We start from the raw sequence: 21,910 nt of genomic DNA, 5'->3' as shown, positions 1-21,910 counted from the left end.
AATCTAATTAAGAAACAAGGCATGTAGGCAGACCATCTCAGCAGTGTTGCTGCTGAGGCTCCTCACTGCCATAACCAGGTGGTGAAAGCTTCAATCACAAATCGAGTCTCATCGCCCAGATCAGGCAAGAGGAGGATATACCAGGAGATCTCAGAGGTGTGCAATCGTGACTATCTTCAAAAAAAGGAGCCAGCTCTAACTGTGATAACTGCAGGAGGGTCGTCTGCCAGGGTTCTTCTCAACTGTCTCCCAGCAGCCAAGGAGCTGCTCCCTGAATTGCAATGTGTGTAGGAAAGAACTGTAGATGCTGGTTTAAATCGAAGATAAACATAAAATGCTGGAGTAACTCAGCGGGACAGGCAGCATCTCTGGAGAGAAGGAATGGTGTCATTTCGGGTCGGGTCTGAAGAAGGGTCTCCATCCGAAACATCACCATCTCTCCAGAGATGCTGCCTGAGTTACTTCAGCATTTTGTGTCTATCTCTGAATTGCAATGTTCATTTCATCATCCAGGCATGACGTGATCAGGCATGATCTTCACTGCCAGATATCTTCAGGAGACATGCAGGGATCAGCACCAACCCTGGCCTTTTTCAACATCACTCAAAGCTTTAACTCCATCAACCATGTGGAATATTGTCCTTAAATTGAGATACTGACAGGAATTTGCTTTATGATGCCATTCAGGACAAGTGAGTCAACAGTAGAGCCAATCTCAGTGATGAAAGTATCAATTGAAGATATGTCATTTTCAATCTTTCTCAATGGAATGCTACACCTCACTTCCAACATGCTTCCTGCAGACATGTATTCCGAGCTCCAAGCCATTGTTGATTTGTTCACTGAAGTTAATGGAAGAATGGATTCTTTATGCAACATCTGGAAGATAAACTCCTCTACATAAAACATAACTCAGAACAACATTGGAACAGGCCCTTCAACCCACCATGTCTCTGCTGATCATAATTCCAATATGATTTAATCCCATCAGCCTACAACTGGACCATGTCCTTCTATCCCCTGCCAGTTCACATGTCTGTCTAAATGCTACTGAAACATTGCCACTCTATCAGCTTCTTCTATCTCCTCTGGGAGCATGCTCCAGGCATGTAACACTGTGTAAAAATATGTAAATCTCCTTTGAACTTTTCCCCCACCCAAAGTGGAATCTGACATTTCAACTTTGGAAAAAACTGATTATGGATCCTACCTTTGCCTCTCATAATTTGGCAAGCAGAACTGCACGTTACCTTAAATGTAGCAGAACCAAAGTTTTACCAGTGGCAACAAGACATAGCAACCGTTACATTCAACAGATGAAGACATTCTTTGCCATCCTATTCATGTGTTGTCACTTCCAAGGAACTTTGTTGCACCTCATGATCCCACTGTACATCAATATTCTCAAGGGTCCTGCTCTTTACTGTATACCTTCCTCTTGCATTTGACCTCCTAAAATGCATCACCTCACACTTTTTAGTTCAGTTTAGTTTAGTGATACAACATGGAAACAAGCCCTTCTTTAGTCACAGGGTGGAGAAGGGAGTCAAGCTATGGGGATAAGGCTGGAAAATGGGATTGAGAGGGAAAGATAGATCAGCCATGTTTGAATGGCGAAGTAGACACGATGGGCCAAATGGCCTAATTTTGCACCTATGTTTTATAAACTTATACCAAACAAATAGTATTGTGTGCACCAAAGTGATTTTTTGCATGTCAATGCCTGATTTCTTATTTATTTGTGAACATACAGAATACATCAATACAATTATGAATTGCTCATTTAAAATCTGTGAAAAAACGAAGTTTTTCACCATACAGATGATCTGATTAAGATGACATCACACACAAATCAATAGATTTATTTCCCTTCTGAATTACAGTCCCAGCCAGATATGCCTTACGTAGAAAGCAGATTCATTATTTTTTAGTACAATGATAGATATTTAGTTTACTGACTTGATGGCTCGTGCTCGGTTTAAGTCTGAATCAGCACAATTAAACTGCAACTTAGCTGAACCTCCTCAATTCAATAAAATCTGATATTAATGCTTTAAATATCTAACACCCACTACATTTCAAAGAGGAAGATAAAATCATATTTTAGGAAAATAGACACCAACCTTGGCACTTTTATCAGCAGAAGCAGAAACAACTTTACTGCCATCAGGTGACACATCGCACGATAGAACCGCTCCGTCATGGCAATCGAAGTTCTTCACCAACTCGCCAGTTGCAAAGTTCCACACCTGAATTGTTAAAGCAATTTTTTGGTGAAATTTAGGGCACGTCTGAACGAAGATTAAATTTAACACCGAATGTGTATTGATCAAATAATCTGTATTTGTACGAGTTTTGATTGATTTTTCTTCATCAACACTTGATGGCTCAGGTTAGATTTAAGTCTGAATCAGCACATTTAAACCCTAACTTAGCTGAACTTCCTTAATTCAATAAAACCTGAAATTAATGCATCAAATTTCCAACACCCACTATATTTTAAACAGGAAGACCAATTCATAATTTGCAAGTATGCTGGTACCTCACAGAGGACCACTCTGATGAGCACTGATTCCTTCCTCAGGGGTTCCCAACCTTTCTCGTCCCGTATACCCCATGTAACTTTAAAACCACATAACAATGTTATTTCACTTATTTATGAACAACTAATGATGAACAGATACCAGTATACCAGAACCAAACACAGTCAGTCAATGAGAAAAAAAATGTGCAAATCCAGAATCAACAAATTTACCCCCTGGGTAGGCTAAAATTAACCACAGGTTGGGAACCCTTGCCTTACAGCATTATTTGTTCAACTTTAAACACTCAAATACACAAGTCCTCAAAATAATGTATCCATTGTGCCAGGAATGAAATGTGAACGTCTGCCCTCCCTGCTTTTGCACCCTCATGTCTGTGAATCTGGGTATGAATACCGGACCTTCACTGATGCTTTCACAACAATGATGGGGTTGGTATGGCGAGGCTGGTGTGAGGACTGGCGTTAGATGAGCAGTTTGCCATTCAGAGCTAAGAGGCGAGGTTTGGGCTGTAACCTGTTCAACACAGTGAGCCATGGCTGAGGTCTGGAAACAGCTCTTCCATGAGTTGACATGCCACTCTCTCCTCAACTCCCTGTTATTATGTTAGAAGCTTCTGTCTACCTCGCACTGTTTGGCTGAACAGCTCTCCACAGCCCAGACACTCCACTATAGTAACAAGCTCAACAATGGTGCGAGAGAGAAATCTTCGGGCTAGTGGAATTATTTGCCACAGAAAGCTGTGGAGGCCAAGTCAATGGATATTTTTTAGTTACAGGTGTCACGGGGAGAAGGCAGGAGAATGGGGTTAGAAGGGAGAGATAGATCAGCCATGATTGAATGGCGGAGTAGACTTGATGAGCCGAATGACCTAATTCTGCTCTGATGAACGAGGCGTTGTGTCAACATCTGGAGCCAATCCCCATCATTGGGCTGCGACCAAGGTGTAGTCCAGAGTCTCATATCGCACTGTCTCATATTAGTCTCATATCTCAGTATGGCTGTTCTCATTGCTCACCTCAGACAGCCCAACTACAACCCTCACAACAAGCCCTGGGATAATTCACAACTACATTTGCTTCAGGTTCTTGGCACAGCTGCACCACCAATACTACAAATGACCTAATAAGGAACTACAGATGGCGCAATGGGCAAAGTGTTCGGCTGGCAACCTGAAGGTGGCCGGTTCGAATCCTGCATGGAGTGTGTACTGTCGTTGTGTCCTTGGGCAAGACACTTCACCTACCTTTGCCTGGGACTAGAGACGGAAATTAGCTACTGATTAGCTACAATCTCGCATATTTACATGCAAATGTTAATTAATATGCACTGTCCCTATAAACAAAACATTATTATTATTTAGACTGGATTTTGCACTGATTTGTGATGGCATCCTGAGCGCTAAACAAGATGTCCATGTAAATCTTGATATAAATTATTACTAACACAGTAATTACATTGTTGTTATGAAGAATAAATAGAATTCTAATCCTGTGAAAAGATCACAAACAATTTTTTTTTAAATGGGTAGTCAATTAATGCATCTGTGCAAACAAGCTGAATTAATGGAGGCTGAAATCCAGTTTAAGTATCTGAAACCCAATATTCTTTATGAAGTTTAATTATCCTTGAACATAAAAATATTTTTCATTGGTCAATGCAGTATTCAGAGATAGTTATTCACACCTTAGGTGAGGATTAGCCTACAAGCTGCAGCAAAATAATATGTTATACATTTATACATACACCTGAAAACTCTCAGTAAGAAATGAGGATTGTAAAGATTCCAGAGAAGAATGACAATTTGAACATCATCCTTTCACATTTAATAGAGGCTATGAAGCCACTTGACGTTTAAGTCTGATTTATTTATTAGGTGTAATGAATGCTGATGATCACACCTACCTCAAAATCCGCGCACAAACTTATGAAACTTACCTAAATTGTACCCAACTAACCTGTCAGAAAAAGTTGGAGATCGTCCATTTTCAAATGCATTTTAAAGGTTTACAATGAGATGTCTTCATTAATGCAAACAATGCCCCTGGCACTGGAAAAAATACTTTTACAAATATGGAGTCTCATTCCATCAAATTTTAATTATTGTTGGAGCTAATGAAACAAAGGTTTTTTTTAAATAAATATATTTCCCCTGTTGTATTTCTCTCTTTCAAGCCCATTCTTCCTTACCAATGTGCACTCGGTGCAGTTTTATATTGAATTAACCAATATAACTTACACATTCAGGTTGTCTCCATACATTCCGCAGACCTTTAGAGGGATCACCCAGCTGCTTGCCCTGTGTACACACGGGTCCTAGCTCTCCTCTGAAGGGCACCATCCATGTTTGGCTTTTCTGCTGATCGTTTCGATGCAACAATCCATCAAAAATCCATGTGCGTGTATTTATAAGAATCAGCTGGCACTATTTGTTCATCCCTATCTCCAAAATCTGAGCCAATTATATTGGGCATTCAAAACAAAAATGTTACCTAGATCCCCTCCCAAACATGGTTATCGTTTTTTTCTGGATAGAAGCACGTTGCCAGCCAACTTCATTCCTTTTAATTAGCAGACCTCACCAATACCAAACCATCATTTCAATTTGCTGAAACTGAGATGATAATCTACAAATTGGAATTCTAAGTACCACTTCCACTTGAGTCATAGATTTCATATTTTAATTTAATGAATACAAGCAAGCCATTGTTGAGATGAATATTCCAGAAATTGCATGTTACCTCTTTCTTAAGAAACAGATTCATGAAATTGTGGCGGCTCCCAAGTGTCTGGCCACTCCCACATAGCGTTACAAAATTATCTTTAAAAGTCCTGATGCTAATGTACATAATACTGGGCAGAGCTTTGCTATCTATAAAGTGTTCTTAACTTTCTGTTTATGTTATCAGGATAACACATACACTTTCAATATTTATCATTCATGAACACATTTTGAAATAATTTCTTTACTTTAATTACACATTCTAAGCTGACGTTTCATAGCCAAGCACAACCCTTGACTTACAGGTTCCGAATGAAATCTTGTCCGGTATATCAGAATAGAGCTGCTTGTTACAACCTTATGTCATCAGATATTATACACACTTTGCTTGCTGTAATATGTAAAATTATATATCCATGCAACTAACATGAAGCAAAGGAAATAAAGTTAAAAGATAAAATCATTATGGATATGAACATGATTATCCCAGTTGAACCGAATAAAGAAATGGGGTTTCACATTTATCCTGATTGGCATTTCCGCACATATCTATTTAACACATCTCCTTTGATCTCTGTAGTCAATCAACACGATTGTCCATATCAGATAGTAGCAAGGTAGCTTTAAGGGCCTGTCCCACTTGGGCGTCATTTGCGCGTCACGCAGATGGCGTGCGAAGATTTTGTACATCCCAAAATCCTGGGGCACCGCACGTCACTGCCTACGTCACCATGCACCATGCGAAAGTAATGCGCACCATGCACGCATCACATGCGCGTCACGACACGCGCGTCATGCGTAGTGACGCGTAAATGATGTCGCGTAAATGACGCCCAAGTGGGACAGGCCCTTTACTCTCAAGGCCTTTGCTATTGTTGCTTTTGACAGTTAGTATTGCCTTTGCTGGTACCTGTCCCTCAAATATACAATTAGAATACAATAATAAGTAAATAATAATGTGGAAATCTATTATAAAATATCAATTTGGTTTTGCATTGTGTCACTAGCAGTGCACATCAGTTCTCAATCTCTTTGCCGATGATATGCAGAGCCAATATTCAGACAACAAAATTGATCAACATCAAAAAAGTCAGAGGCATCTGTTTTCTTTCTCTCTCTGCTCAAAGACAGAGTGCAAAATGGCCTAGAACTGCATAACAAATAAAAAAATTGAACCATTTGCTTAAAAGATAGTAAAAAGTAGCAATTATCTTAAAAAATGATTAAATAAATGGAATTTTATTAGATGGTTTTGTAGAAATTAAATCATCTGTAAGATATTTACTTTGGAGTTAAATACTTGGGTACTGTTGAGCTTATAAAGACTACAAAGAAAAATGAGAACATAAAATGTGAATAACATTGAACAACTATCTTTGCAAGGAAATGAGTCGATGCCAATTGTATCACTTATGCACATGAAGATAATCACAGAAACGTATTTTATTGATTAAGATGGTCTGCATAAAGGATCATGAATCATTGAGGATTATTTCAATCATTCAGGAACAAAGAAAGTAAAACTGAAGCAGAAAAATAGAAAATAGAGTTTTAACAGATGCTGTAAAATTGCTTCCTTTCTCAGTTTGCCAAGAGCTTATCTTCTGCAGTTGTCCTATTACTGTGTACAAGATAGGGAAGGACTTTAGATTGAGCGATGATATCTTGAAAATGGAACACTTATAAGGAGAAAGGCAAGAAATAATAACCATATAACAATTACAGCACGGAAACAGGCCATCTTGACCCTTCTAGTCCGTGCCGAACACGTATTCTCCCCTAGTCCCATACACCTGCGTTCAGACCATAACCCTCCATTCCTTTCCCGTCCATATAACTATCCAATTTATTTTTAAATTATAAAAACAAACCTGCCTCCACCACCTTCACTGGAAGCTCATTCCACACAGCCACCACTCTCTGAGTAAAGAAGTTCCCCCTCATGTTACCCCTAAACTTCTGTCCCTTAATTCTCAAGTCATGTCCCCTTGTTTGAATCTTCCCTACTCTCAGTGGGAAAAGCTTATCCACGTCAACTCTGTCTATCCCTCTCATCATTTTAAAGACCTCTATCAAGTCCCCCCTTAACCTTCTGCGCTCCAAAGAATAAAGCCCTAACTTGTTCAACCTTTCTCTGTAACTTAGTTGCTGAAACCCAGGCAACATTCTAGTAAATCTCCTCTGTACTCTCTCTATTTTGTTGACATCCTTCCTATAATTAGGCGACCAAAATTGTACACCATACTCCAAAATTGGCCTCACCAATGCCTTGTACAATTTTAACATTACATCCCAACTTCTATACTCAATGCTCTGATTTATAAAGGCCAGCACACCAAAAGCTTTCTTTACCACCCTATCTACATGAGATTCCACTTTCAGGGAACTGTGCACAGTTATTCCCAGATCCCTCTGTTCACCTGCATTCTTCAATTCCCTACCATTTACCATGTACGTCCTATTTTGATTTGTCCTGCCAAGATGTAGCACCTCACACTTATCAGCATTAAACTCCATCTGCCATCTTTCAGCCCACTCTTCCAACCGGGATAAATCTCTCTGTAGACTTTGAAAATCTACTTCATTATCCACAACCCCACCTATCTTAGTATCATCTGCATACTTACTAATCCAATTTACCACACCATCATCCAGATCATTGATGTACATGACAAACAACAGTGGACCCAACACAGATCCCTGTGGCACCCCACTAGTCACTGGCCTCCAACCTGACAAACAACCATCCACCATTACTCTCTGGCATCTCCCATTCAGCCACTGTTGAATCCATCTTGCTACTCCACCCACCATTAATACCCAACCATTGAACCTTCTTAACCAACCTTCCGTGAGGAACCTTGTCAAAGGCCTTACTGAAGTCCATATATACAACATCCACTGCTTTACCCTCATCAATCTCCCGAGTAACCTCTTCAAAAAATTCAAGAAGATTAGTCAAACATGACCTTCCAGGCACAAATCCATGTTGACTGTTCCTAATCAGACCCTGTTTATCCAGATGCTTATATATATTATCTCTAAGTATCCTTTCCATTAATTTGCCCACCACTGACGTCAAACTAACAGGTCTATAATTGCTAGGTTTACTCTTAGGCCCCTTATTAAACAATGGAACAACATGCGCAGTACGCCAATCCTCCGGCACTATTCCCATTTCTAATGACATTTGAAATATTTCTCTCATAGCCCCTGCTATTTCTACACTAACTTCCCTCAATGTCCTAGGGAATATCCTGTCCGGACCTGGAGACTTATCCACTTTTATATTTCTCAAAAGTGTCAGTACTTCCTCTTCTTTGATCCTCATAGTTTCCATAGCTACTCTACTTGTTTCCCTTACCTCACATAATTCAATATCCTTCCCCTTGGTGAATACCGAAGAAAAGAAATTGTTCAATATCTCCCCCATCTCTTTTGGCTCTGCAGATAGCTGTCCACTCTGACTCTCTAATGGACCAACTTTATCCCTCGTTATCCTTTTGCTATTAATATAGCTGTAGAAACCCTTTGGATTTATTTTCACCTTACTTGCCAAAGCAACCTCATATCTTCTTTTAGCTTTTCTAATTTCTTTCTTAAGATTCTTTTTACATTCTTTATACTCCTCAAGCACCTCATTTACTCCATGCTGCCTATAATTATTGTAGATCTCTCTCTTTTTCTGAACCAAGTGTCTAATTTCCCTTGAAAACCATGGCTCTTTCCAATTTTTACTATTTCCTTTCAACCTAACAGGGACATAAAGATTCTGTACTCTTAAAATTTCACCTTTAAATGTACTCCATTTCTCTTCCACATCTTTCCCATAAAACAAACTGTCCCAATTTACTCCTTTTAAATCCTTTCGCATCTCCTCAAAGTTAGCCTTTCTCCAATCAAAAATCTCAACCCTAGGTCCAGTTCTGACCCTCTCCATAATTATATTGAAACTAATGGTATTGTGATCACTGGTCCCGAACTGTTCCCCAACGCATACCTCTGCCACCTGACCCGTCTCATTTCCTAACAGGGGGTCCAGCACTGCCACTTCTCTAGTAGGTACTTCTATGTATTGCTGCAAAAAACTATCCTGCACACATTTTACAAACATTTTGTGATAGCATCACAAAAATATTTTAGTTTAACGGCAAACTTGGTAGGTTGGAAAAAATGGCACAGAATTTACTGAGTGGGGCCAGCCTGCCATCCGTGCTTATCCTTCCATCTCCCCAACACTTACAAACTTGTAAAGCAAAATGCTCAAAGAATTCAGAGGGTCAAACAGCATCTGTGGACTGAAAAGGTGTAAAGAGGGATGTTGTCAGAGCAGATATGTGGGAAATGGAGGAAATAGGTGTGAGGGCTCCATCAACAATGGCAAAGGGGAAGAAGCTACACTTCTGGAGGGACGGGAACATTTCAGAAGGTTCAGAGCAGAAAGTCTCATCCCAAGAACAGATGTGATGCAGATGGTGAAATTACGACAAAGGAATGGCACCCTTGCAAGATTCGGGTGGGAGGAGGTATGGTCGATGAAATTGGTGAGTTCTCGAAAAGAGCAGGGGGCAGCATCAATGGGTCGTCGATGTAGCAGTGGAAGAGCTGGAGGGGTGGACTTGGAACAAGGACTGCTGCATAGAACCAAAGGACAAGCTTATCCAGGGCCCATGAGAGTGCCCTTGGCTACCCCTTTGATCTGCGCAATCCTGTTTATATCTTTGGTAAGAGATAGAAACAGACAATGCAGAATTGGTGCACTATGAGATTGCAGGTTGTGGATGGGAGATCTCCTTATGCGATGATATCTGTAAAGGTCAGGGATGTGGCGGCCCAGTGTTTTGGCCAGAGAGAGGTATGAGGAAGTGCCAGAAAGCTGCCATCTGGCTTCTGCAAAGTAGAGGTCAGTGCACCAGATTATAACAGCGCTATTCTTCTCTGCGGGGTTGATGGCGAAGTGGGGAGTGGTCTGAATGAGTATGTGTTTGAAGGAGTGAGGATGGAGGGGTGAGGAGAGAAGTCAAGGTGGTCAACGTGGTGTTAGTAAATGTAATAGATAAAGAGAAGGTAAAAGGCACGAAGGGGAAGTCTAAGTGGAAGGTAGTGCTGAAGACTGGAGAAGGGGTCATCAGTAAGGAGTGAGGAATCTCCACCGAGAAATTGGGCCTGGAGTTGGAAGAGGACGGACTAGACATCATGTGGACCACAGATCTCACTATGTTGTAGGCATAGGGGTACAAGGTGAGACCTCTGCTGAAGACAGTCTGCTCAGCATCAGGGAGGGAGTTCAGGAAGAATGGTAAAGATCCCGTGAGAGTTGGATTCCAGCATCTTCCAACTTCTTGATACCCATATGCACCAACCTGCCTTATCCAAATGTAGTAGATCGATGTTACTGGCCTGAAACCTCCTGGTGCCATGTGCTAAAGGCTTCAGTGATACCAAGCCCAACAGCAAAAATATCTTGCCCAAAAAAGAGTGACAGAGGGCCAGGACATCCCAAACCCTGAACGGTTGGCATCAGCCCTGAATTTGTATATCATGGCTAACATATCTGATTGTTCTTATAGGATAAATTATGAGACAAATATGGAAACAGTGTATGTTTCACATCTGACGAGTGTCAGATTTACATACAACTCAGGGTTACATTAATGGTTGTATCCAATAACAGATATAGTTTAGGTTTTACTACTTGTCCTTGTAGAGTTCCAAAAACCTCAGATTGCAGTCTACAAAAATGAAACAATGATCTTTCAAGTCTTCACAAAACTCTGCAGCATTCCATAACTGAAAATTATTAGGTGCTGAAATTCTGAAACAAAGGCAGAATTTGTGGCAAAAAATCAAGAGATCAGGCAACAGCTATGAAAAGAAAGTCAGTCAACGAAGACCACAGAACAAAAGCAGTGAGCGTTTCTCTTTTCAGCCTGACTTGCTGCATCTTTCTGTCCGTTTTCTGTAGCTGGTTTGGCTAGAACACATCTTACTTCATTTTACATGGCATTTGTTTCCTTCAAATGTTCACCATGGATTAAAAAACGCAGCTCCTCAGCTACAGATTTTTCACTCCTGGCATTCCTTCAAATTGAACTGGTCTACCATTAGAATAATGGGTGTTTGAGACGAGCCAAGAAACAACAAAGTCTTCCCTCGCTGCATCACACTGCTCCTTGCACCAATGCGGCAGGAAGTGTTGCAGCTGCAGGTGGGCCGAGGACCAAAGGGAGAGCACTTCCCAACATCTGACACAACAGCGTGCACTCAGGCAGGTCTCAAAACCCCACTAAACATTGCTAGAAGAACTTCTCTTTTGGAAAGTAATAGGTCATATTTTTTGCAACAAGCAGATTTCAAAGATAGATGTGAGCATGCTTTATCTAACTTTTTGATACGATGGCATCACTGGGTTTAAAAAAAAAACAAATACAAAATTCCTCCAAATGATGATGTTAGTTTCAAAAATAATCAAATTATATTCATTCAATTTATTTCTCCACACCTAACTTTTATGTGTAATTTTGCCACAAACAAAAATTGCAATATAGTATGACTTCATATATTGAACTCTAATTAAAAGAACAAATTCCTTACCTTCATCGTGCCATCAAAGGACCAGGACAGAAGCTGTGATCCTCTCAACAGCTTAAAGTTTTTCACTTGTTCAGTGTGCCCTTCAAGGACTTTGCATGCTCCTGTGTGCCAATTCCAAACCTATGTTTAAAAAGCATGCAAAATTAAATATGAAATTTTCAGCATGCCTCCTGGTTTCCTGTGCTGCAATCTGATTCACAATTGGGTCACTTAAGAACTCTCTTGTGACATCTACAGAATGCAGACAGTGCAATGTAAATGCAGAAAAAAAATCCTTATTGCCTCCGCAAAAACAAGAATCTAAAAATATAAGAAATGGACACAGAAAGAAGCACTTTCACGTAATTTATGTGATAAGAAGTAATTAAACATAATTTTTTTTTAAAATCAAGTTTCTTGACGCATGCACAGATGCTGAGGCTTCCAGTTACGGAAAATCAGGATGCAAACTGTTTCCTACAAACATAACCCTCCTCCCCCCCATCCCTCACTCTGTAACATGGGGGATAGGTACCGTTTTCAATGCAAGAATATCATTTTTTTTAAATAATAACAAAACTGTGTACAATACTCCAGGTGCAATGTCATCACCACCCTGTACCAAATACCCCATATTTGCACAAGTCATACCCCTTTCAACAAAGGCCAATATTCCACAGCCTTCCACAAATACTTGGTGTATCTGATGCTAACATTTTTTTGTTTCATTTACTAGGATCCCAAGATCATCACATTGTGCAACATTTTGTAGTCCAACACAATTTAAATAATAGTTTTCTTTTTCATTCCAAAATGATAAATTAATAACCTCACATTTTCCAACATTATACTCTAAATGCCAATATTTTTGTGTTTATTCACTTTTTTTTTACATGAACCTTATTCAATCTCAAATTTTTGAGCAGTGAATTCTATAAAGGCAAATTTCTGTTAACTGAACAACCATAATGACCATATTACTCTATTAACCTATAATAGATTCAGATTGTTTCATTTGCGAAAAAAAGATCAGTATTTGAAAGTCATAATCACTTTCAAAAGTGTACCTGATTGAAAATGTGCAAAATTGTTTTGAATTAACCGATAAAAACTCATGCTTGTTCTTAAAATGCAATGAAACCACTTTTGTGGATAATTAATCTAATTCAATGTTTGTGTACACTAATTTGCAGTGAATTGCATACATCCTTCGGATACCTGGCACACGTGCTTCATTCTAGGTTCTGATGCTGCGCATAGTTTTGGCCAAAATTCATAAATGTTTGTGTTTTTACAGCTAATCTGGAGTCATAAATATAAATTTATAATAGAATATAAATGACATTTACTTACATCAAATGATAATAGAAACAAATACTATTATTTACAATGCAGTGGTTTATATGTAAATGTCATTTTCTTTCAATGAATCAGTGACCCAGGTCTATAATCCAGAATCAGCACAGGCTACAATCTGCTGAATGCCTTATTTCTCTTTTTTTCTGGCACACATGTACACTGTTCGTTTCAGCCACAGTGTATACATGCACAGGGGAATCTCACACATGGCAGGCCAGCTGTTGCTGAAGTGTATGCAGGGAGAAATATACTTTGAGAAAAAAGAGATACAGTTGCCACTGCCAAATTACTCAGCTAGGCATCCACACCAACAGCACTATGAAGTCATGTACATTGAATTTGCCCAGATGTTAATTCAAAAAGGTCCTGGTAGCCAGCAGCAGCTAGACTCTGGAATGAATCAGAGCTCCATCTGTTAATAACAAATATGCTTCAGTATCCTGAGGCAGGGGACACAAAAGCAGAGATACATAGACAATAGGTGCATTTGGCCCTTTGAGCCAACACCACCATTCAATGTGATCATGGCTGATCATCCAGAATCAGTTCCCCGTTCCTGCCTGCTCCCCATATCCCTTGATTCCGCTAGCCCTGAGCTCTATCTAACTCTTCAGTGAATTAGCCCCCTCTGTCTTCGGATGCAGAGAATTTCACAAATTCACAAATCCCTGGGTGAGAAAGTTTAGCCTCATCTCAGTTCTAAATGGCCTACCCCTTATTCTTAAACCGTGGCCCCTGATTCTGGACTCCCCCAACATCGGGAAAATGTTTCCTGCATCTAGTGTGTCCAATCCCTTAATAATTTAATATGTTTCTATATGAATCCCTCTCATCCTTCTAAATTCCAGTGAATACAAGCCCAGTCGCTCAATTCTTTCATCATATGACAGTCCCGCCATCCCAGGAATTAACCTTGTGAACCTACGCTGCACTCCCTCAATAGCAAGAATATCCTTCCTCAAATTAGGAGACCAAAACTGCACACAATACTCCAGGTGTGGTCTCACCAGGGCCCTGTACAACTGCAGAAAGACCTCTTCGCTCCTATACGCAACTCCTCTCTTCACTGCCTGCTGTAACTGCATGCTTACTTTCAGTGACTGATATACAAGGACACCCAGGTCTCGTTATACATCCCCTTTTCCTAACCTGACACCATTCAGATAATGATTTGCCTTCCTGTTCTTGCCACCAAAGTGGATAACCTCACATTTATCCACATTATACTGCACCTGCCATGCATCTGCCCACTCACCCAACCTATCCAAGTCATCCTCATAGCATCCTCTTCACAGTTCACACTGCCACCCAGCTTTGTGCCATTTGCAAATTTGCTAATGTTACTTTTAATTCCTTCATCTAAATCATTAATGTATATTGTAAATAGCTGCGGTCCAAGCTCTGAACCTTGCGGCACCACACTAGTCACTGCCTGACATTCTGAAAGGGATCCGTTAATCCCTACTCTTTGTTTCCTGTCTGCCAACCAATTCTCTATCCAGGTCAATACCATGTGCTCCAATTTTGCCCACTAATCTCCTGTGTGGGACCTTATCAAAGGTTTTCTGAAAGTCCAGGTACACAACATCCATTGGCTCTCCCTTGTCCATTTTACTTGTTACATCCTCAAAAAATTCCAGAAGATAAGTCAAGCATGATTTCCCCTTCGTAAAGCCATGCTGACTTGGACCGATCCTATTACTGCTATCCAAATGCGCTGTTATTACATCTTTAATAATCGACTCCAGCATCTTCCCCACCACCGATGTCAGGCTAACTGGTCTATAATTCCCTGCTTTCTCTCTCCCTCCTTTCTTAAAAAGTGGGATAAAATTAGCTACCCTCCAATCCACAAGAACTGATGCAGAATCTATAGAACATTGGAAAATGATCACGACTGTGTCCACAATTTCTAGAGCCACCTCCTTGAGTACCCTGGGATGCAGACTATCTGCCCTTGGGGATTTATCAGCCTTCAGTCCCATCAGTCTACCCAACACCATTTCCGGACAAATGTGAATTTCCTTCAGTTCCTCCGTCACCCTAGGTCCTCTATCCCCTAGTACATCTGGGAGATTGTTTGTGTCTTCCTTAGTAAAGACAGAACCAAAGTACCTGTTCAACTTGTCTGCCATTTCCTTGTTCCCAATTATAAATTCACCTGTTTCTGACTTCAAGGGACCCAAATTTGTCTTAACTAATTGTTTCCTCTTCACATACCTAAAAAAGCTTTTACTATCCTCCTTTATATTCTTGGCTAGCTTACTTTCGTACTTCATCTTTTCTCGCCGTATTGCGTTTTTAGTTATCTTCTGTTGATCTTTAAAAGTTTTCCAATCCTCTGGTTTCCCACTCATCTTTGCTATGTTATACGTCTTCTCTTTCATTTTATTACTGTCCTTGACTTCCCTTGTCAGCCACGGTAGCCTCTTACTCCCCTTAGAATCTTTCTTCCTCTTTTGAATGAAATGATCCTGCATCTTCTGTATTAATCCTAGAAATACCTGCCATTGCTGTTCCACTGTCATCCCTGCTAGGGTTGGTTTCCAGTCAACTTTGGCCAGCTCCTCCCTCATGCCTCCATCGTCCCCTTTGTTCAACTGCAATACTGACACTTCCGATTTTACCTTCTCCCTCTTAAATTGAAGATTAAAACTTATCATGTTATGGTCACTACCTCCTAATGGTTCCTTTACCTTGAATTCATTTATCAAATCCGTTTCATTGCACAACACTAAATCCAGAATTGCCTTCTCCCTGGTAGGCTCCAGTACAAGCTGCTCTAAGAATCCATCTTGGAGGCACTCTACAAACTCCCCTTTCTTGGGGTCCAGTACCAACCTGATTTTCCCAGTCTACCTGCATGTTGAAATCTCCCATAACCACCGTAGCATTACTTTTGCAACATGCCAATTTTAACTCCTGATGCAAATTGCACCCTATATCCAGGCTACTGTTTGGGGGCCTGTAGATAACTCCCACTAGGGTCTTTTTTCCCTTACAATTCTCAGTTCTATCCACAATGACTCTACATCTTCTGATTCTATGTCAGTAAAGCTGAACTTCTTAGGCCACTCAGAAAATTAATCAGGTATCAAGGATCCTTGTTCTAAGGAGGAATGTTAGCGTGGTACATAAAGCAGAGCACACTCGTACACTTATCGAACTAAAGTTTACCTTGAGTCTTTGTTCAGCTTCCCACTGCTTAGACTGGAGCACAGGAGAGGGGGGGGGAGAGGAAAAATTAGTGTGGAAGAGATGGGGGGGAAGATTATTAGATTTTACCTAAAACTGGAGAACTCAATGTTTATACCATTGGGTTGTAAGCCACCCTCCCAGAATATGGCTCATTGAAAGCTAACATTGATGTATCCAGTATTCTCGATATTGATTGGACCTAAGGGCCTGTCCCACTTAGGCGATTTTTCAGCGACTGCCGGCAACTGACATAGTCGTAGCAGGTTGCCGAAAAACCAGCGACTGGACCCCCCGATGACAATGTCTACAACAATGTCTAAGACAAGCTACAACAACCTAGCACCTAGTCGAAGTCAGGCTATGGCAAGCTACCGACAACGGCGACGGATTAGGACGTCCACCTGCGACCACACCTCCGACAACCTATGTCCACCCACGACAAGCTACGACCCTGTCGGCAACAACTGAAGACAACTGAAGACAATTCAGTCGCCGGTACCTGTCGCCGGTTGACGTAGGTAGTCGGCAATGGAATTCACTGAAGCCGGCACCGGCGACAACCTATGTCATCCTGGCGACAACCTACGTCAGCCTGGTGCCAACCTAAGGCAGCACCTACATCAGGAGAAGTCAAGCTTCGCTCATTGGCATCATGCCAACTGTCGCCGAATATTTTTGAACATTTCAAAATCCAGCAGCGACCAGAAAAACACTACGACTCTTTGGGCGACTGAGGAGACTACTCACGACCATGCAGGCGACATCCCGGCGACCATGTGGCGACAGCCTTGTCGCCTGTAATCGCCGAAGTGACCCTTAACTGCCCCATCATCCAGCCAATCCACCAGGCCATGTCACCAGACCAGATCCATGTATTGACACACTCTATCCCAATTTGATTGCTCTACTGAAGTCGACCTGTTCATTCTGAGAAACTCAGTGCAAACCTCAAAGACTTTCTGCTGGTCGCAATTAAAGCATTGTTTTGATTGCAGGCATCTGTCAATTCCCTGTAATATCTGAATCACTGAAATATCCTGGGAGCTGAATATTTGAGAACACCACAATGGGTGTGAGCCATTGTTGGCAGGTCTTCACGGACACCCCTTTCTTCATATGTTTAGCCTGCTCTTATGTCTGTGTTTTTAAAAAGTACAGGACTAAGCTTATTTTTCAGTACCAGGACTTCTCGCCTCCCCCTACATTGCTTCCTCTAGCTTCACAATTCACAACTCTTCGATCCTCTCATCTCCCATCTTCTGTTTTTAAAATCTCTGGCCTTATTCCAACCGTCTGCCTATCAAAAACCTCCCTTGCCTGTGTTCACCTTTCACTTGCCACGCTTTGTCCTGCCCCATCTCTTTTCCAGCTTCTTTCTCCTCTCCTCGCCCCCCCCCCCCCCCCCCCCCCCCCTCTCCTCTCTACAATGTCTGAAGAAGGGCCCCAACCTGAAACGTTACCCAGGCTCGCCAGGTATGTCTAACCTGCTGAGTTACTCCAGCAGTTTGTGTCTTATTCCAGTACATAACTTTAGAATCCAATGAGGTTTTGAAAGTAATTTCTTCTCTAATAGGAATGCTGAAAAATGTTGGGATATCTAGCATTCAAGTTTGAGCTGCTGTTGACGTCTGGACGCAGGAGACTTCTCTCCATTTAATCTTGCAGCCAATCCTTACCAACCGACTAGGTCATTCTGTAAATAATGTTAATCAAAGCGAGTTGGATCTTCTTCCTCTGATATTTCCTTGTACTCTCCACTTTCTCCATATCGTAGCTTGTAAACGTGAAGTAGGAGACCTCATAGTTACATGTTAAAGTATCGGTACTAGAGATTCCAGCATATAATTCACCAGTCAGCAGCAAAGCCCACTTGTTTGTACGTACCTTGACAATAACCTTCAACTTCACTGGAAATAATCTGTGCACATACATAATGGACAGATTATTTCCAACAATAAAACACATGATACTGAAAAATGCAAGTTCCATTTATAAGAATTTGGTCTGTTACAAATGACTTCACTTCAGAGAAAGGAGCGAGAAGATCATTCACATAATTCAATTCTCTGAACAGTCTGTAACAGCAATTGTGACAGGAACATAGCTCATATTCAGTCGAAGAACATCTGCTGTTCAAATGAGGCAAGATGCTGTCTGTTGCAAAATTTGATGCATAGGGGTCAATTCTTATTAGAATTCTGGTATGATCTGAAGGACAGGAGAGTGCAAGAATCCAAAGAATGACGACAGATTCCAGATAATTTGCACACAGCAAAAGATTGGAGGTATCAAAGTTCCAACCAAGAGGACACACACACACACACACACACACACACAGTAATATTTCATCTGGAAACCAGATTCAGATACAATGAAACAATTTGAGACACATCTTGTAAGCGGCAAAGAAGCGCCGCAGCAATACAAATAATAGGCGTGTCCCACTAGGCAATGTTTTAGGCAACTGCCGGCGACTGTCATAGTCGTAGCAGGTCGCCGAAAAACCAGCGACAACCTAGGTCATCCTGGCGACAATCTACGACAGCACCTACGTCAGAAGTCAAGATACGCTCATTTACGTCAAACCCACTGTCGCCGAAAATGTTTCCAACATGTTCAAAATTTAGCGGCGTCAGAAAGACGCTACGACTTTTTGCGCGACTGAGGAGACTACTCCCGGCGACCACCGGCAAACATGTGGTGACAAACTAGTCACACCTAAAAAAATCGCCTAAGTGGGACAGGCCCATAACAGTGAAAGCAATTAACTGCAGAAGCTGGAAATAATCAACGTAAGTAGCTATAAACATTACAAAATGTTCTTGTTTTGTTAATTTTTCCAAATCTTCAGGTACGCCTTCAAAATAGGAATTTTATCACGTCAACCTACAATTATATTGTTTAAAAAACGGATATAAATTTAGAAGCCAAAGCTCTCATTAGTGTCATTGGATACCTACACCAAGCCCAGCTTGTTTGCTGATGACTGCAATTTAAAAGAGCATGGGTAATGATGAAGATACTATACTGAGCTGACTCCCTGAGATGCATCATTTGAAAATATCTCCTCACTGGAAGCAGACAATTGGTGACTTTATCTTACACAAGAGGAGGGCGACACAATTCTTCCCGATGCTAAGAAGATATTTCATATCGGTGCTTATGGAAAAACCCCAGGATAGTAGGCAAAATTTATTGAGGAATCATGACTGGATTGAGGCAAAATCCAGGAGATTCTATCTCTACAAGGGCAGAGGAGAGTTCAAATACAGGCTGCAATTAAAAAAAAAAAAAAATTACCCTGCGTTTCTCATGTAATTTTCAGCAAAATATTTGTCTCTTTGTGAGAGGATCTTTACAAATCTCAAGATTTTTACAAACCTCATGTGACATTTTCTCAACTGATTCCTTATGTCCTGATAATAGTTAATACTATAAGGCCCACAGAATGGGGGAATCCCACAAAATATTAATAGCTAACATGTTGACCTCCAAGGATCCATGGTCTCACTTCCTACCACAGCCCGTACCATTGTTTCACAACTTATTTATGGAATTGTAGTAAAACGGGCACGGACAGTATTTCTACCATCTCAAAAGCATAATCAGCCACGAGGCAAATTGATAAACTGGTCTGAAACATTAACATCTCTCTGGTGGTGAACATCACCTCCCCAAGTTACAATCACTCTTGCATCGCACATGGAAATTAGAAATTAGAACGTCAGAAATCAAGTAAATAAACAGAGAATAAGAGAGGGTGGGTTTCTTAAATGTGTATATTTTAATGCTAGGAGCATTGTAAGAAAGGTGGATGAACTTAGAGCCTGGATTGACACCTGGAAGTATGATGCTGTGGCGATCAGTGAAACATGGTTGCAGGAGGGCTGTGATTGGAAACTAAATATTCCAGGATTTTGTTGCTTCAGGTGTGATAGAATTGGAGGGGCAAGAGGTGGAGGTGTTGCATTGCTTATCAGGGAAGATATTACAGCAGTGCTTTGGCAGGATAGATTAGAGGGCTCGTCTAGGGAGGCTATTTGGGTGGAACTGAGAAATGGGAAAGGGGTAGCAACACTTATAGGGGTGTATTATAGACCGCCAAATGGGGAGCGAGAATTGGAAGAGCAAATATGTAAGGAGATTGCAGATATTAGTACAGGTGCACAACCTTTTATCCGAAAGCCTTGGGACCAGACACTTTTCGTAATTCAGAATTTGTCGGCCTTCGGAATGGAAATTTTTTAGCGTAGATTTTACTGGCTGGCTCAGTGGTAGAGTGCTCGGCTCATATCCGCAAGGTCGCGAGTTTGCGCCTTGATCCCGGCAGTTACTCGGTCGCGAGTTTGAGTCTTCAATGTCATTTTTTCTTGCAGAATAAATGTGTGTTGAATGAATTCCTGAATTTGTAAATGTGCCCGCAGCATTGAATCACCTCTCGCACTCATGTCACCCTAGCGGGGCTACATGCCCTTAGGCGGTCTAGCTCGGGGATTCTTGAATCCCTGAGCTAGGTCGCGAGTTTGCGCCTTGATCCTGGCAGTTACTCGGTCGCGAGTTTGAGTCTTCAATGTAGTTTTTTCTTGCATAATAAATGTTTGTATGAAATGCAGTGTAGGAGAGGTGTACTGACTGTGTGGGCAGAACTTTGGAAGTGATTGCCCACCAGTCTAAAAAGCCGCTGTGTCTCCCTGTCCCTGGGATAGCAGGGGGCGATCAAACAGCACAATACCCCCCTCCCCCTCCAACTCCAGAGGAATCCGCTCCCCGATGGGCCGCTACGGCGACAAGTGGCAGTTCGCCCACAGCCCGAGCTGCGCCCCCTCATCCGCAACCCCAAGAACAAGACGTACCTTGCACACCATCAGCTTCTGCCCCTACGTGTTCCTCTGGAGTTGGAGCGGGGCTGGCTGGAGTTGCTGCTGGCTGTGGGTCTCTGGGATCTTCGTGCTTGCAGTGGGCCTGGGGGTCGGTGTCCCGTTGGTCCTGACGTCTCCGGCCACCCCCCTGGACTGGAGCTGAGACTGGGAACTGTACCGCCCTTGCCCCCTCCCTCTGCAACTGCAAACAACCCCACTCTCCTGCAAGGGCGGTACAGTTCCCGGAGGATGGCAGGTGGCCGGAGACGTCAGGACCAACAGGAACCCGCTCCCCGATGGGCCCCTACGACGCCCCGAGCTGCGCCCCGTCATCCGCAACCCAGGTTCCTCTGTAGTTGGGGCTGGGCTGGGCTGCTGTTGGCTGTGGGTCTCTGGGATCTCCGTGCTTGCAGTGGGCCTGGGGGTCGGTGTCCCGATGAGGGGGCGCAGCTCGGGGAACGGCTTCTGGTGGTCCTGACGTCTCCGGCCAGTTTGCAGTTTTCCTCTATAGTTGGAGCGGGGCTGGGCTGCGCTGCTGCTGGCTGTGGGTCTCTGGGATCTCCGTGCTTGCAGTGGGCCTGGGGGTCGGTGTCCCGTTGGTCCTGACGTCTCCGGTGACTGGCACTGACCTGCTGGTATCGCCGACGTGAAGACAG

The 21,910-nt window shown here is 42.0% G+C and overlaps 1 protein-coding gene across 4 annotated transcripts in view; it reads right to left on the bottom strand.

The window, feature by feature from the left end:
- apaf1 (apoptotic peptidase activating factor 1) overlaps nt 1–21,910 on the bottom strand; it is a 188,013-nt gene that overhangs the window by 62,253 nt on the left and 103,850 nt on the right. For all 4 annotated transcript variants that reach the window (XM_033039685.1, XM_033039684.1, XM_033039683.1 and 1 more), the window contains 2 exons: nt 11,860–11,979; nt 2,124–2,249 (listed from right to left, as the gene is read on the bottom strand). In XM_033039685.1, the coding sequence (XP_032895576.1) occupies nt 2,124–2,249; nt 11,860–11,979 (246 nt within the window). The remainder of the gene's footprint in view (nt 1–2,123; nt 2,250–11,859; nt 11,980–21,910) is intronic.

Source organism: Amblyraja radiata, chromosome 21, assembly GCF_010909765.2.
Source record: "Amblyraja radiata isolate CabotCenter1 chromosome 21, sAmbRad1.1.pri, whole genome shotgun sequence".
Lineage (NCBI taxonomy): Eukaryota > Metazoa > Chordata > Chondrichthyes > Rajiformes > Rajidae > Amblyraja > Amblyraja radiata.
Note: the sequence above shows the minus strand (reverse complement) of the source record. Positions and strands in the feature narration are given on the sequence as shown.